Source organism: Gavia stellata, chromosome 5 (assembly GCF_030936135.1).
Source record: "Gavia stellata isolate bGavSte3 chromosome 5, bGavSte3.hap2, whole genome shotgun sequence".
Lineage (NCBI taxonomy): Eukaryota > Metazoa > Chordata > Aves > Gaviiformes > Gaviidae > Gavia > Gavia stellata.
Window position 1 is genome coordinate 47,288,679 of NC_082598.1, and position 18,741 is coordinate 47,307,419.

General features: G+C 37.7%; 1 protein-coding gene across 1 annotated transcript in view; it reads right to left on the bottom strand.

The window, feature by feature from the left end:
- Window positions 1–17,423, bottom strand: part of GLRB (glycine receptor beta) — a 46,231-nt gene extending 28,808 nt beyond the window's left edge. Inside the window, exons 1-3 of the mRNA XM_059817872.1 lie at window positions 17,302–17,423; window positions 5,728–5,834; window positions 2,886–2,953 (exon numbers count right to left, since the gene is read on the bottom strand). Of these exons, the coding sequence (XP_059673855.1) occupies window positions 2,886–2,953; window positions 5,728–5,834; window positions 17,302–17,423 (297 nt within the window). The remainder of the gene's footprint in view (window positions 1–2,885; window positions 2,954–5,727; window positions 5,835–17,301) is intronic.
- Between the last annotated feature and the right edge of the window lie 1,318 nt (window positions 17,424–18,741).

Here is an 18,741-nt window from a genome sequence, read left to right on the forward strand (position 1 = left end):
ACTGCAAAGCTAAGAATGCAATCGTCATGGGACAAGAAGGACAGCAAGCAAAAAATAATTGAAAATAATTTTGTGGGATTCCTGAAATACGTGAGGAACAATCAGAACCAGCCACCATGATGTCAAGGTGAGGGACACTGTGGGAGCCTCTTGACTAGTTAGAAGTTCCAGACATTAAGCCCAGAGTTGGCTATTTCAGAGAGGGGTCTAAGAGTGGGATACAGGACATCTTGTTGAAGACATTTCCTTCTGCATCTCTTGTAACATTCTTCTGAATGAAAGGAGATCAGCATGCTGAAAGGCCTTTTCTTGCTGGCACTCTACACACATTTGTTTGTTGTGCCTTCTACCACCACCTCACTTCCAATCACCTGGCGCTTATGGTTATTTTTCCCCACCCTTCCATCACCCAAAAGAAGGAATCATCCCTTCAGCATGGCTAAAACAGGACGCTTTACCCCCCCACAGATTTTGCAAAAACCTATGAATTCAGCTATTACAGCCAGAAGTGGCTACAGAGCCAAGACTCATCATGATACTTCACCTACTGAAATACTTAGAAATATATTATTTCACAGATTTTGGTATCAGTAAAGATATCACTCCAACCAGTTTAGTAGCTTCTGGTAACTTTAGAGACAGGGAAGAAATTAATGTTCCTCACGATTCACACCAATGCCTGAGACAGCAGAGATGCAGACAGCCACTCTCTTCCCCAACACTGAGGAACCTTTTTCAGCAGTTCTGTTACTGCCTGCAAATGTCTCTCCTTTCTGAATGCAAGAGGCCGCTCTGGTCCTTCACAGAGTTGGTGCCTCAGCTCCAGGAAACACTTTTCCCGTGATTCTGGAGGTACAAGTTTTTTCCTAGTCTAAGGGACTTGCTTCTACTTTCTGGTGCATTACCCAGTCCATCTCAAGGCAAGTACCAGGCTATCCCCAAGAGAGCAGTGGTTCCTTAATGTCCACAGGACTCAATACCCACTGCAGTAGGAAGAGTTTCCCAAGTGATATATGTAAGAACAGATTGATCATGTCTTTTGTCACTGCTTGCTGTGATACATTAAGGCAACCAAGAAGTAATCCAAACATCACATAAACAGGCTTAGCTATCACAGTGACCGGCTGGACATAGAAATCTAAATAAAAGCATAAATTAAAGTAAGGATGGTGTCTGAAGTTCTGAAATATGGAGGAGAGCATGACTTATCTTACAGAACATCCCAGTAAATTTGTGAGCGACCATATCATGAATTCACAGACAGGCATACATGCATTGCTGTATAGAAAGCATACTTAATTTTGCAGGGGTGGAAGCACACCCCTTACACTCATATTTTGTTACTATTTGGATCTGGGTGAATTGTAAAAAAGCCTCTGTAAAAGTAACTTTTTAAAGCATGCAATAAATTTCAGAAACTTGAAAGGGACATCTGGCCTAATATACCTGCCACCCTAGTCACTAATCTCACTCCTACTTTCCTGCTCTTCCTCCCTGCTCCTCTTTAAACTTCAGTCCTCTTTTTGTTTTCAGGAAATAAATCTCGAGGTATCTTTGGTATACTTACATTCTTTGTTTTAATATCACTTCCCACTAATGCTATTAGCTGACTTACTATCATTTGCAATCAAATCTAAATCTTTATTCACTCCTGGTTAAAGAAACAGAAATTTCTGGCCAAGCTGTTCCAAAGCTGTTTCAGCCATCACATATGTTTAACTTTGAGCAGCTCTGCAGTCCTACTGAAATGTCATTAGGGTACCGTGTAAGCTGGTTCTGAATTTTAAGTGGGTACCTACTTCCACCACCAACAAAAGGTGTTTTGTTATTTAGTAGCCATATTATGGTTTATTGCTTCTGTGCCATCATGAGTAGGAATGCTGCCTTAGTCACAGCATTAAAAAGACCAGCCTGGTTTTGGGAACTGGCTCAATGCTTTGGATGCAGCAGATCACCCAAGTTATTTCTAAATGGGATGCTCAGGGATCGCCTCAGAACTCCCATGCTAAGTGCATGCCCTGACTGCCTTCCCACATATTGGCAAGACATGGTGTGCTCCCCTCTTTTTTACATAAAAGAAAACCCTGATCAGGTCAGAACATCTTCAACAATTAAATGTCACTTTTTTGTAATATTTTTGACAGGATTTATTGAAAATACCATTGCAAAAAAGATTGGCATGTCCCAATATATTTGGAATGGCTTTGCTGAAATGACTTTTTATTTTGAAATTAATACTATCTCCTATAGAAACAAAAAAGTCAAAATTGTAATGAGGATTATTTGGTGCTGTTATTGACATGTTGAAATTTTCTGACTGAACTGGAAATACATTTTTAGAAACTTCACTCCTCAGTTTCTCTCTCTTGCACAGTAAATGAACAAGAGTATAGTCATTGACGATCTACTTCTTTACTCCTTCTCCTTCTATTTCTCCATGATTTACTCCTATCCTCAGAACTACATAAAACAGAGAACCTGTATGCTTCAGCCATATGCATGTACGTCCTTTATCTCTCATATACAGTCCTAGTATTTTCTTTAGTAATACACCAACCAACCTATATATTAACTCTCAGAAAGATTATTTAATTCCCCTGAACTTAATAACTTATGGAAATAAGTTTATTCCTTGCATCTTAGAAACCATGGATTTCCTTTCATGCACATCAGATTCTAAAAGCTATGACAATGTGCGGACAAATACAGAGTGAAACAGATTAATAGGTTTATGACATAAAGTCTATTACTAACCCATTAACTCAATTCTCAGTGTCTACAATCATAACAATTATTTCTACTTTATAGTTCACAATCCTCAGCCTGAAGTTTAATTTAATAAGAAAATCTCCATGTGTGCTATATTAATTTCATTTCAGTCTTACCATAGTTGTCTCTTGAATTGACCCAAAGCTGTTAATGAAGATGTTGACTGCAACATCGACTGGAATTCCTTTAAAAAAAAAAAAAGTTTTCTAGTGAACTGCACAATCCAGTAAAGGTACATTATCCTTCATTTAAAGTTCCTTTATACCAGTATCATAATGTGAAATTTATTATATGGTCATACAACTTTATCTTTTCAAGTTAGTATATACACAGTTTTCAAAAGCTGTGGTTTAATCTATTTCCATTGAAAGCCAACAGAAATCACAAAAACTCTTTTCAACCTAGTGATAAGAAAACAGAAAAAAAAAAATCCTTAGTCTAGCATGCTAAGCTTAAAGCATTTCACAGGTCGTAAATTTGAATCATTTTCAAATTCCATGATTTTCTGTTATCACAGAATGCGCAATCCAGTATTACTTTTGCACGCAGTGTAATGGATAGAGGCAATTCACATTTCTAGCAGCAGACACTTTTAACTGTCAAGGTCATAATGGTGTTCTAGCATCCTAAATTACCTGTTTATGATTTATGATGACACATTTACTTATATTGTAAGAGGATACTTCTTCGTGCAAGTCAAGTACATAACTGTAAGGTATGAATACAGGCAGATAAAAACTGTTGCATGCAGCTTTCACAGCTACCTAGCCTTGGTGCAAGAGAAAGCTGCTCCATTTTACAATGGTTACCAATTTGCCAAGAAAAATTTCTAGAAGCCAGCAGCTCTGAAGATATTAAGATGGACTGGATTTTTCCCTCTTTTCCACAGCCAGGATTCCTGGAGTTGAAGAGGGACAGCTGCTACATCTGCCCTCTGTCCCTATGCGGCAACTGATTTGCAGTCACTTAATCTGGTGTTAACAGAAAGTTATCACGAAGCAGGGAGAAGTGGCCTGATGGTTGTGAGAACTAATTATGATCCACTGATTTTGTTTAGTACCTATATGTTGAAAGGGTCAGTATGTACACTAGATGCATGTATCCGATCTCCTTTACACCGTTACAAATACTTAATTCAGTGGAATTCTTCCTATTTCCAGCAATAAGAGATATAACAATATATAAAGACTATTTTGACCAAGTAAGCAAATACAAAGTAATATATGCCTCATCTATTAGTTTGTGTGTCTGCATATAATATTTCAGTGTACATTTAATACCTAAATTCAAACTCATTCTCTTGGTTCACCAGAAAATCACTAAGATAAAATTTCACTTTTTTCAGTTAAACCAGTTTGTTGGTGTTGTTTTAAAAATGAGACCAGTTAAACATGGTGCTTTTGGTTGTGCAATAAGCATACCTTGTTTAGTGCCTGACACATGTGACAGAGCACCCACCACACCACTACTAGCCAAGAGTGTACTGTCTCTTCCAGATCTGAATAGGAAGTGCTGTCCAAGAAAATAACTTGTGTGTGAAGAACGTTTTAACACGGGCAAATGACTTGTCAGAAAATATTCTTTTTCTTCCACCTCCCTGTGAATTAACATTGCATGTCCTCCCTTTTCCTTCCATCTTGGTTCTTAGTAGACTGCCAGCAGGGTTATCAAAAATATAAAGAAATCTGCAATATGCTTCGTGATTTATCATGCTGAAGAACAGGTAGAACAGAGGATGGACATTTATTCTTTGTGACAAGGCTCAGTGCTGAAAACATATAAATAAGATTCTATAGAGAATAAAAAAAAGTGTCTCACTTGCTGAGAACTGAGTTTAATACCTTTATAAAACTTAGTTAAACAGAACATCTGAAAATGGTCTTTTCAAAAGCATGATAAGGATTTCCAAATTTATCATACTATTGATATGCATATTAAAATATCTCTTAATGTACATATAATTAAATATAAAAGAAAGAACTGACTTATGTAAGCTGCAGTGTCTGTAATGTAATAAAATTGTCTATGCCTTTTTCCAGCAGGGCAATAATCTAATTTCTAAAAAGTAACTTACAACTGTGTAAGTTATTAGAGATTTTGCAGAGGATATATATTCCAACCTTTTCTGCATATGTAAGGAAATCACATTTGCCTACATGGAAGATTCCTACATTTGACTATCAGGGAGATGTCTTAAAATCAGAGAATGTGTTTAAATTAATTACCTATTTGAAATCCCAAAGTGTGTAAGCTGTGTTACTAACATACCTTCAAAGGGTTTAATAACTGTATTGTTTCCAAACTGCTGATCCCAAGTTTTATAAGTCATCTTAAAGGATCTCTACAGAGAATTCTGGTGCTTTAAAATACTGTAAAGCAGAGATACTACTAAAGTCTAACTAAAATGTAGGGATAAAAAGACATTTTAAAAACTTATTCTATAAAATCTAATTCTACTTTTAAAAAACATTAAATAATAATAATAATAATAATAATAGTAATAAAGCATACTATTATGATAATGAAATCCTAACATATTACCTTTCAGCTCAAAAGGGTAAATATCTTCTGCAGTTTCACACTATTGAGGGAAACTTCCATTAAAAAAAAAACAAACCAGAGATTTAGGTTGTGAATATTATCTCTATATAAATTTTCTATGTGTGAGAAGAGCAGAATCACAGAATCACAGAATGATAGGTGTTGGAAGGGGCCTCTGGAGATCATCTAGTCCAACCCCCCCCCCCCCCCCACTAGAGCATGTTCACCTAGAGCAGATTGCACAGGAATGCATCCAGGCGAGTTTTGAATATCTCCAGAGAAGGAGACTCCACAACCTCTCTGGGCAGCTTGTTCCAGTGCTCTGCCACCCTCAAAGTAAAGAAGTTCCTCCTCATGTTAAATTCAAGCAGTAGTTAAATTCCAAAGATTAAAAAAAGGCTGAAATATCTGACAAACCTTTGAAATTAGGCCTTATCCTGGGATCATAACTGAGCAATAGCCTATTCAAGATATTGCTGGTAGAATTAACTGGTACTCTTGCAAGGTCTTCAGCTGATTGCTGGCTGCAAAAAAAAAGTGCATTACTTACTATTAAGACAGAAACAACTGTGTGCTTAAACTTAAGTAATTTTAAAGTCATGCTGTAAATGCCATTTCACAAGCAAAATATGTTCAGTATTTTCAGGTTCCATAGTGTATAGTCTTCCTTTCTTTGTGATGTTTCAGTATTTTTCAAGAAACTATAACAAAAGTCAAAGCTCTGCTATATACTCTTAACTGTAAATTTGAGAAAATAAATAGACTGTGATTCACTAATTGTTCCCTTCACTCCTAATACAAATATTCAGAGGGACATGATTTCTTCCTTAGTAGAAAGCAGCCCCCTGAACTATTTTTAGTGACTGTCAGATTAGGAACATAAGTAAATTGACAGGCACTTCGTAGGTGCCAAACCATGCAGAGGCTTTTGGCAGTCTCCTGCTCTCGCATGCCAGCACCAACTATTCCACCGAGAGCTGGAGCCATTGCATAATCTCCTTGTCAAGTGCTAATAAAAGCTTTGCCTTGGAAAACAAGGCCTTGGACTCTCCTCTGGTTTTGCAGGAGGAATTTAAACATCTTCATTTAACTTGCTGTTATTGTGTTGGGTGTTCAATTAAAACCATCGCTAAAATTAAAAAGAACCTGTGAGAGCTAAATGCAGCTACAAGAGTAACATGAAATTGAGTGTAATAAAAAGCAATAAGGGTGCATCAGTCCCCACCCCATGTACTTTACGCACCTAGCAGGCTGATAATGTCATGTAAATTAATTTATATGTTGTCTGTAGAACCTGTCCAGTGATGTTTTCCAATTTTGAATCGTGCCTTGTAATCACTTCTCCATCCATTTTATGACACCTACTCTGCTGACTTTCTGTCATTATAATTTAGTAACCAAGATGCCATGTAAAAATAAGACAAACACCCTACAGTGGCATAAGTCATATGCATCAACACTATTACCTCTAGCAAACAAATGTATGAACATATATTAAAAAATGACCCAGTTTATTTCCTAAATGTTTTCCATTTGGCCCATTTAAAAAAAAAAGTGGCATGAATGTATCAGACCTCCTGATTTTAAGATGTCCAATTATAGCAGCTCCTGTTCAGCATCTTCCTTAATGACTACGGGGAAATGAATTAATTAATAAATAACAGTCACCATTGCATGATATCACTATTTGATTGAAAACTGGAGATGAGACCAGATACTAGCCCTTGCAGAGCTTTTATGAATAACTCCACCTTTAAAATCAACTGTTTTAACTCAAACCATAAGAGAAAAAACAGGAACAATTGAACAAGATCTGCTGACTTACTATGCCTTCACAATGAAATTTAATCTCTTCAGTTAACATTTAACAGCTAAAATGTTTATAAATAAGGAGTTCCCTATTATTAAAAGCATGTCAACCATTTATGACAACATAACTGCATTTTATTCTATCATAGTCTCCTTGATAACCTTTGAGCATTTTATCCTTCAGAAACAAAACAATCAGATTTCTGTTTTCCCTATTGTATTCAGGATATTTCTGAAACCTAAAGCTGCATATCTGTTTTACTACTTGCTTGCATTTGTTTGATATTATACAAGAGGGAGAAAAGTACACCAACTCAGCTAAGAGAGCAAGTAACCACCCAATTCTCCTTGAAATTTCAGACTACTCACCAGTTGCTAGCAGGATTAGTATGAATTCTGAAGGCTACCCAAAGATGTAGCTACCAAAAAGTGTGGATCCATGAGTATAGCTTAAACTATAACATACAAGACGAGAGAAAATTGTGGAGTGGCTTTAAGTGGCTGTAGTATATAATTCCCCACCCATCTCTTGCAAACGCACTAAAACTGCTGCCACATTTAACAACCACATAGGTGAACTACTTGTTCTATCAGCACTTATCCAGAGATAAATGGTCCACTAATAAAACAAGGAATTTTTTACTTTTAGTAACATATGTTAACTTCCATTAGTATGTCCTTATTCTGTGTACAATAAACTTCTAATTGCTCTAATTTACTATTAGAGCACTTAAATAGCAATAGGTGTTCTAACCCCTTTGAATAATTGATAAATTCACTTTCACACAATTCTCCCAGGGTTGTGTTTATGGTTTTTTACATCTGATTTGGATTTGGATCATTATGCAAAAGAACTAATTTATTTCTGTCATTTTGAGATTTGTGTTCAGTTTTCAGTGATGACCTTCACCAATGAACAGGTTGCTACAGAAATATCATAAACCAGCTTTGTATGGGGTTTTTGCAGTTACCACTAATTGAACAATAGGAAAACATAAAGTTAACTGTTAAGATTATTTTCCATTTTGTAGCAGGAGCAAGACAGAAAAGAACGTTCATTTAACTATTTAAAAGGCAGGCAAACACTCTGTACACTGTATTCTATCTGATACACAAAGGTTCATGGCATTGCTTCCTTGCACGTCGCACATCTCGACATCTAGTACATCTACATCAGATGTCTACAGAAATTATATTTATAAAAGAAGGGTCTCCTTAACACAAGCAATAGGATTTCTTTCTAAATCATATATGCCCAGTATTAATGAAATATCAAACCAAAACCAAACAACAACTAATAAGCAAACTTAAATCTTATTTTTTTTTAACTTTCTGCTATGGATTATACAAAGAAGTTCATTAAATAGTGATGATGGTAATCTGAACCACACAGGATAGCATGGACACATAAATTAAATACAGATGCTTATAAAATGCAATGAGGAAAAGAGAAAAAAAGTCTGAGAAATTTAATGAGTGAGCATCAAACAGCAAAAAAAAGCCAAATACAGCTGACAGGTTTATTTGTCTCTTCAAGTAAGAGGAATAAGGTGGTAGTTTTGTGAGATCCGAGTTGCACTGCAGAAGTACGTTAATACAAATATCTCTTCAGGCTGTTTGTTCAAAGATCAACCATGAATTAGGCAAAGGAGATTTACTGCACTGGGAAGACAGTGATGGGATGAAGAAGGGGTGGAAGCACTGCTTTCTGGTAAAGAACATGATGATCACATCTTCCATCACATCTTCTTTTTGGGTAGTGTTTTGAACTTATACATGCACACACATTTACCTTCATTTATATAAGAACCAAGTGAAATACAACAGCATTGGCTGTTTTGAGTTGGGAGAATCACAGAGAGTCAGTAATTGCTATTTTTTAAAGGTGACTTCGAATGAAATCAGTGGAATAGCTACCGGAAAAAGAGCTCTGCTGAGCATCGGTTGTATTTTCACTGTGGCCTTTTACAGCATGCTGTCCTTGAACTGCTGTCACTGAATAGCACTCATGCAACTAAACATCGTCACAAGGACTAGATTTCCTTCAGACAGCCTTGCTGATCCAAATGCCTAAATTTCACCTGCAAATCAATAAATCGTATGTGCAGCTTTTGGTGAGTGAAGAGGTTATGCCACTTTCAGAGTGATAGATGAGCAGAATGACTTAACAAAATAGTGAATGGGATGGGTTAGGCACTTGGAGAAACAGGCTGGGACTATTCATGCCACTAAGATATTTACCTAAAGGCACTACCCCCCCTGCTTAATTGGCCGTTCTGGAATGAATTAATGATAGGCAAATGTGTAGACTACATAAGCGAAAAAGAATTTGAGCTGAGATCTCCTTTCCTAAAAGAAGCAGTACTTCAATTTGCTAAAGGCTGTCTGATTCCCACATAACAACACTCACACTGAGAAGTTACTACTTTTTCTTATTCAACCTACAATTTTCACATTTGTGAAAAGCTGATAGCTAGCCTAAGATTTCCCTTAGATTTCCAACAGTTGTAGTATGCGTTGTAATTTTAATACATTTATTTCAACTTGCATTGAATGTATGTGGAGGTGCTGGAAAGCATTAGGAAATGGAAATGCAGCAGCATTCTTCACAGTAATTGCTGACTTCTAATCAAGATATCGTGTATACTAAACAAAGGATAAGGCAACAAAAGTCTCACAGTTGCTATAAAGGGAATTTAAAAGCAAGTAATAGTAAAGCTAGAAATTGCCTTAACAAGAATTTTGCCTAAATAACACTTTTGAAAAAAAAAAAACAAAAACCACAGAAAACTCAAACCCAAAGTATGTTTTCTCTTTTTCTGCAAAAAAAAAGAGAAAACAAGCAGTATTGCCAAAAGTGTTCTCACTTCTACAAACAGTGTCCTCAAAAGCCAGAAGGAAAACAAAGTACAGTTAGTCTTTCAGCATAACATCTCTGTGGGATATGACTGGCCTCTCTCCGGTCTCTGGGAGGTTACTTCTGGTATCATTGATAAATAAAAGCATGACTTTAAATACTGTATTTCACAGGATATGCAGTAAGGTGTCCATCTCCTCTTCCACTGCAGCTGTACACATTTTATCACTGTCTTTGAAGAACATGATTAATATTTCAATTGATGGCAATGGATAATTATTTTCATAATTCACTAATCAAAACCCATATGTTTAGATAAGCAGATATGCATGGCAAAAGGAAGCATGTATTACACTTGGTTTGAAATTTATATAGTTTCCTTATGTTTGTGTTAAGCAAATGTGTCAGAAGACATTATATCTCTGCAGTTTATCATGACATTTAGTCTCTCAGAGCTCACTGAAGTTACAAGGAGTCTTTATCACATGCAGTGCTACAGGAGGATGACTGGAGAAAAGTGGGAAGGAGCACCTTTGCTGTTGTATTAATTCACCTACTGCCCTGATCCCTAGTCTTAAGATCCCATTATGCTGAAGAATCTCTAATTTTAGAAGAGAACATGAATATACTTTTTACTTATGCCTTGACAATCTGGAAAAAAAGAAAGACATGTCACGGGGACATATTCACATGCCATCTTATAATACATGGCAGTTCAGTCAGGTAGCATGCTTATTCTATTGTTGGTGTTTGCTTAGAGTGCATAGCTTGGATAATCTAGCACTAAGCTTTGCCTTTGCATAGGTCTAGATTACTGTCTGACAGATAAAAATATATATTCCAACTCACACTGTTCAGTTATCTCCAGTAAAATTTCCTATATAATGCTTAAACAACAGATCTAATCTATGTGATGGAATCTGACATTTTAGTCATATAGCATGGCAGTGTATATCTGAGAATGATAAAAGCAAGTTTTGGGAAACACAATATCTGTCATCTCACCATATATTGCAAGTACTATTTCCCTGATATAAACTATCAGTGTTCTGATTTGCAGGCATTTGATTTTCTAAGTGCAATAACTCAAAGCATAAAAACAGATTAATACAAATCAACAAGATACTATATAATTCTTCTGAGTGATCTCTATGATCTCTACTATGCTTAATAGCTAAATTTTCAAACTGTACCAGCTGACATCTCTATTACTAGAAAGAATGATCACAATGCCTCCAAAGCAAAATGGTATCACTCAAATTACATTAAAACTATGGAACTCTGAATAACTGTTTATGTGTCCTCGTAAATGTAGTTGACAGCTAAACACCTAAAATTAGATACGTAACTTCAGTACCTAAATTTGGAGGTAATGCAGATTGGTGAACAAAGAGAAAAGTTCCTTCATAGTGGAATCTGAAACAGAAATGCAGATTGGGCACCCTGAATTGTGAACCCTGAATTGTGGGGGTGAAATAACTCATCTTTCATCTCCTATTGGAGATAGACCAAAGAGCATAGTCTCCTAATGTGGGCAGGTAAGCAACCTTCCTGAAGTTGGGTGGTGTGAATAGCTCAGTTAGTGTCACTACTTCAGTCCTTGTCTATCAGAAACCTCTAAGTCCAGCTTTGGTTTCCCGTTCAACATTGACACAGTTGGACACCTTAAGTAGTGTTTATATGGTAATTTGAAGTGCCTTCTTATTATTCCCTACGCTTGAAAAAAGCAAGCTGATTCACCTGCCTGCCACAGAGACGACAGCCCCCAAACCAGTAGAACCAGGTTAGTATGGCACTTCATCCAGCCTGGCTAGTACTGCCCACAGAAGCCAACCGTGCTTCCATTTCTTAAAATTAGCTTGTTTGCCCCTAGCTTAGGCATCTCTGCATCCTACCGAAGTCACCATCTAAGCAACCTTTGTGCATAATGGGCATCCTTTTGTGTCCTCTTATTGCATGCAGACATGAAACATGATCAGCATACAGATGTTTAAGCGGAACTACAGACATTTTAAAAATAATTTATCCACATCAGCTCCTTGTCCCAGACTTTTTTCCAAATGCGGTAAGTACTGAGACAATACATGGATCTTGGCAACATGTAACCACCTTTATGGTGGTAAAAATGGAGATACATTCTATATAATTTGTCTTTCAAAGATCCATTTGGTGAAGCTGAGAACAGAATTTAGTCCTATGGTTCCCTTTGCGCTTAGGTTTAGGGGGTGTAATTTAACCTGCAGATCCAAGTATTTTCTCAGTCTGGAGGTATACGAAATGCAGCCTGTAACTTTCCCGCATGATTGCAGTGTCTCATCACTACAGGGTTCAGAATAGAGTAAATGCTGCTCACTGAGCGGGAGAATTATAGAATGAGAACCAGTCTACCATGCTTAATTACTGTTTTACAAGAGAACTTAGGTTTTGCTTATATAGCTTTATCTTTACTCCCCAGCGCATTTATCCACTCTGAAAACAAATTCCCAAACCTCCTGGAATGTGGCCCTATCTGTCCCAGAGCATGGCTTTCCACGAGAGTTACATACTACAGAATAATTAAACCATTGACCAACTGCTGTTACTATGGGGCAAAAGAATTTTTATAGGAACCAGACCTGGGTTCTGCAATGCACTTATCTTCAGAATGACTGTGAGGGTCAGGCTTTTTTTTCAACTTCATTCCATCTTCTCCCACAAACTGTATCAACCCTCTCATCATTCCTACAAATAAAAGTGTTCACAAACGATCAACAGTGTTTTCTACAAGATGAGAATGAAGACAGAGATGATTCCGCTTTCCCACCATAGACATTTTGGGGATGATCACATACTACAGATAGAGAGGCCATGTATACCCAAACGCTTGATGTAATTAAAAAAAGTCCTTGTCCTTGGGATGGTGGAGAGGATCCAAGATACACTTTGAACTCTACTTTAGTCTTCATGGGAAGAGCGTGTCAGAAGCTAACGGTTAACATAGAGAAATTTTGGGACAGGCTTTCATACAACTCTCTGTTTTAAACATCTCAAAAGCTTTTTTCCCTAGTTCCACTGTCTTTTGTTGTTATTTTTTAAAAGAAGCTCTTTATTGAACCTTGGCATCTGTGACCTTTCTAAGCTTCTGCCCTGGCAGGTGGCACAAGCCATGTTTTCTGGAGGGCTTAGAGGACCATTTCACAGTTTCTGAAGTAGCTGATACACTTTATTGAATACAAGCCAATATATGATTTGTACTCCTGCTTTGTGGGTAAAAAAGTCTCTATAGATATCATACAGTATTTAGTTAATTAACTACACAGATATAAATCTCCATGTGGAAAAAATGCATAAAGGTGAGGAGGGACACTATTTTAAAAGCACAGTCTTGATATTCAGACAAAAGAATGAGATTTAGTGATTGAGGTTATACTCTTAGCATTGCCGTAGCATTAGAGACACTGTGGGATCTTCAGAAATGAACATTGTGCAAGTGAACAGCTGAGTCATACTAAAAATGTAATTAACAGGGATAGTTGTGATTATGAGCACAGTCATAACTGATTTTGTTAGCTGCTATTTGACACTCTTACATCTCTCTGCCTTCTATAACACTGTCATAACCACACTTCCCTTTCCTTATAATTTCATCTGTCTAGACATCTTGCAATTAGTTAATTAGTTTTAAGTAGAGACTTTCTGGGCTACTAAGGATTGTGGGGATAACAGCAGCAGCTCACACATCATAAAATAACTGAAGTATTTATTACGACATAACAAAAGAAAAAACATTTTTCAGCAGTGATCTTAGAAAAAGTCACAGCCAAGTGTCCAACATGTTTACCAGAAACGAGTATTATGAGGAATTTTGAGAAGTTAATAAGAAGTAACAGAGGTAAAACAGCTGATGGGTAGTCTATGATCAAGAAAGAAAACAAGTAACAAAATCCATCTGTAGCTATATCGAAATCATCAGTACTCAGTATAGTGAATTTCAAAATAAGCTTTGTAAACAGAAGACTGTAATCCACAAAATTCTTAATTTTTATCTTGAAGAGGTGGACCTAGATTTTTTTTTTTTATATTTTCCATGGATACAAAAGGCAAGAGTTTTGTTACACTAAAGCTTTGTATTTTATTGCACTATGCATCTGTGGAAGCCAGCTTCTCAGATTTATGCTGCAATACTCCGTATTATAGAATTTTAGGCATAATATATCAATTTCTTTGTTAATCAACAAAAATTCAGGAATCAGACACAAGTATAATTACTCTACATTTCATCTGGAAAGCCTGAGGTGAGAAGGGAAATGATATAAATGTAAGATGTGAAATCTTACATCTGTTCTGAGCAAGCATTAAATCAAAATAAGAAACAAGTGATTAAGCATCAGCTTCATGAAACCCCTTGGTAAAAAAGCTGGGAAAAACAGTTTCGGAAATAAATGAAAATAAGATGGCCAATCAAGCCACTGTCACACAATGCACTGAGAAGTACAGCGTTACAAATAATCACAAGAGATTTTGCTCTAAGATACAAAATAGAATTTTCCTAATTGAAGGAAGCAAATATCTGCTTATGAGACAATAACGAACTTTTTATGGGGTTTCTAATCTGCTTGTTTTCAGCTTATTCTAACAGTAGTTAATTTCATGCCAGAGGGGTGCATTTGGCCAAAGGCTTGTATTCTGGAGAGACATAGAAGGAAAAGTTCACGTATGTTCAGTTTTCGTACAAACAAATTCATGCTGAAGCCCCAAACCAGTTTTAAAACCATCCATTTCTTAACATCAAACTAAGGAACTCAAGCAGTATCAGAGTCAGCATAAATCTTTCCTGGAAAATTATTTGCATACATTTGAATTTCATTATAAAGTTTGTAAAGAGAAGACTATTCCTTATATAATTACTAGTGTGGGTTTCTGTTCTCTTGAGGAGGTAAAATTTAGCTTTTCACATGTTATAAGGAAACAAAAGGCAATAATGTTACAACTAAGCTTTAAATTTTATTCCAGTAGTAACCAATGCAAATGAAAGGTAGATTAAGACTTTAACTTATAAATTCATGTTTTCATTAGGATTTGTACCATTCCATTTTATAAATGATGCAAAATCCTATTTATTTTCTTTAAAAAAGATACAGATTTCTCTTGTGATTTTCTAGCAAATTTTTCATTCAACCACTTCCTTCGAGACTATTTTTGGTCAACCCTTACGGTGTCACTTAATTCCCACTCCACTGCATTGTATTTTGGTATGTTTCTGAGGAAAGAGTCCTTACTTCTTTTTCACAGGAAAAAATAAGAGTAGGCAGCCTTTTTTATAACACAGAGTGTCACCAAGTAAAGAAGTTTTGTGAAAGATTATAAAAAACATGCTGATGATTGAAAGTTTGCCATCAGTAGCCTGAGTTAAGAGAGCATTAGGTAATTTCTCTGCAAGAGAGAACTGACTTTCATTGCTCATTCACATGAGAGGTCTTCTAGGTGCAAGCCACAAAAACAGCAGTCCTGCAACCCTTCTATTACAAGTGGTTGTCTCTGAAGCTTTGAACTTCAGCCAAGTAAGATATAGACAAATTGTTCACTATTTAGAAAATCCAATAGAGCTTAGTGCTACGGCAATTAATTCTAGCTAGCAACACTGCACACGTGATACATCAGACAAATACTGGATTCTGCTAGTATTTTTGCAGAAAGATTCAACTGGCTGGAATGTAGAAGTACCACTTCGAAAATTATAGCATTTATTCAATGCTTTTCAAGTATATTGGTGACAAATGACATCATATTTAATGGTTGTAATGTCAACTGGTACCAAAAAGAACAGGGTACCAAGAAATACTGTGCTTAAGAGAAAAACAAACAAAAAAAATCCACCCACTTATCAAGATAAAATGACATCAATGTTTTGAATTCTAATTAAGACCAAGTCAAGAACAGGGGGGAAATGCTGGCTGCTTCGATGAGACCAGGGAAGGTCTGGATTCAGTTCCCAGCTGTGTAACTCAGTTTCTGAGGACTTCAGTGCTTACGCCTGTCCTGGGAACTATGACATTTCTTTCCTTGCTACAAATCCTCATGGTAGCTCAGACCTAAAGCTCCATACAGAGCTCAACTTAACTATTCAAAGGGGATGGAATGGGTAGGGGTCATTTCAGATAAGTCATGATCACATTTGAGACTTGTATCTTAATGTATTCAAATCCAAAGATACATCTCATTTTTCATGTTTGATATAAAAAAAGAATGAAAACACTCACCATATGTAGAAACTTTCTAAAACTTTTGGGTTACAAATGAACATCACTGTCAATATTTAAAAAGAGTGGGAACTTTAAAAAGTATTACGCAAACATTGCTTCCGTGTGGTTATTCCACTTATTTCTTTCTTTTCTTTGGAAAAAGTCTATTAATGTTAAACAGCCAGTCTCATCTTTCAGTCTTCTTCTTTTATGGTCAAAGAAGAAATGTGTTTAAATTTGTCTAAACAATATTATCATTTCAGGCATAGTGCTTTTCTACGCTTTTGGCAACTTATTATATCCCATTGATCTTTTCCTCGGATATTTACACTGTAACACTAAAAAGATGAGCAAGGGTGGACGAGAAAGTGACAAAAGAGGATCTCACAAATAAAACTTTTGTATTGTCCTATGGATCACAACCTAAAACGTGGTAGGCATTAGAAAGAGGGAGTATTTTTAACATCAAGTAAACATAGGTTTCCAGAATATGTTCTCTATTCAGCTGGGCAATCACAGATTTTAATTTCTGTATTTTTACAGAGATATTATTCCATAAGGGCATGCTTTACAGCAACAATCAATCCACCTACATAAAAGTTATAGTACGATAAATCATTGATGGAAGATGCTCAAGACCTTAGTTCTATCCAACATGCAGTAAAAATATGCATAGGACAAGCCTTGTGTCACAGAACCAAGCTAACCAGAAACTGAAATTCAGTATGACAGTTTTGCATCCTCTTTGCTTTTCTCAGTATACCTGCAACACAATGCTAGACAGTATAGCACTATGGGACTACATTACTATGTCCCCATAAACAGCAAGACACTGGGTTGGAATCCCCCACAAAGAAAGAAACTATTTACTACGGCTTAGATTTGTCCTCTCATTAAAACAGACGACCCGCTGCAGAAGAAACACACTCATTGACAGAACTTAGCTATGATGCCGGTCAAACCCTTTTCCTCCTATTCCCACCCCAAACCCCATTCTCTCAGCAGAAAGCACGACCTTCTACTTCAATTGTCACGTAATTTCCACTGTTAAAAATATGGCAGGATCGCCATCACACAAAAGCAAAAAAGAAAGAAGGAACGTACGATGGACATAGATATTGCTTCTTTTTCCCCTTTCCTTTCTTTGAAGACTTCTCTTTGGAACAGACTTCTTCAACCCATAAGGAGAACGAGATGAAAAAGAATACTGCTAGAAAGAACTTCATCTTGAAGATTAAGCTTCAGAGAAACCTTCAGTCTGTGGCAAAAGAAAAGAAAAGTAAGTAGGGCTAGATATGGCAAATGGGAACACATACCTACAAAAAGTAAACAACTGTTCTCTTTTTTTTAAAAAAATAGTTTCATCTTAGTTGCCTTGGGAGAGAGAGTCTGTTGAGGTGTACCTCTGATATGGAACCAACTTAGGCAATTTTCTGAGTCAAGTATCTTCCCAAAGTTAAAAGAATGACAGTGCAAGTTTGCTCCAGTGTGTTTAAGGAATAAACATGATGTCCTTTAAAGGCTGCCTAACTCAAAATCCTCAGAAACTGGGAAACAGAATTCCTCACCAAAAATGTCATGTATCAACTACATTAAATATGGCTAAATGTGACCAACCAGTCATCTAGCAAGGCAGAGAACTGCAAGCCTTCTATGACCTTGCACAGATAAAATAACAATCATTTCAATGCTAATTATGAGAAAGAGTTGCGAATTTAATTTTATGTACAGAATTTAGACACCAATGACTATTTTTCATGAAGTATTCTCGCTGCAGAGCCAGCACTGAAAGGGCCCTGCAAAGATGACTAAACACAATCCATAATACTGTGCTTTATTGCATTGTATTCATTTTAATATTTTAACTTCTCACGGGCAAAAGCACATACCCCAAAGGCCAGGAGCTGGGTTTGTGTTTGGCCAGAGACGGTCCCACCTGCCCCGGTCACGACACCCTGGGCATTTTCCGTTTGTTTCCCATCCCACAGACACTTCCAGGCATTTCCCTGGGCCAGCGGAAGCCTCGCAGATGCCTCAGGACCGGCTGCGTTTTCCACTTTCATTTTATTTATTCATTGTTAACTCTTCTGAAGGAGCAGTGCCTGCCGCTCTCCCCCCACCTCCGGCAGGCACCGGGATGCCTCCGTCCACCCCAGAGACCCGCACCCCCCCCTCCCCCGGCCGGTAACGGTGGCGGAGCTGCCCCCGCCGCCCCCTACCCCTCGCCCGGCCTCCTCGCCTTCCCGGCCCGGCCCGAGGCCTCCCGCCAGCCTCCGCACCGCGGAGAGAGCGGCCTCCGTGCTGCCGAGCGCTGCCGGCGCACGGGGGAAGAGAGCGGGCGGAGGGAACGAGCGGAGCTCCCCGCACGCCCCGCTTCCCCCCGCAGCAGCGGGACGGGCCCGGCGCTGCCCTCCGGGCAGCACCCCCGCCACCCGCCGCCGCCCCCCCCGGCCTCACCGCCGCGGCCCGGCCCCGCCGCCGCCGCCGCCGGCGCTGGCCGAGGTGCTGACGGGGCCTGGCAGGCTGCCGCCCGGCGGGGACGGG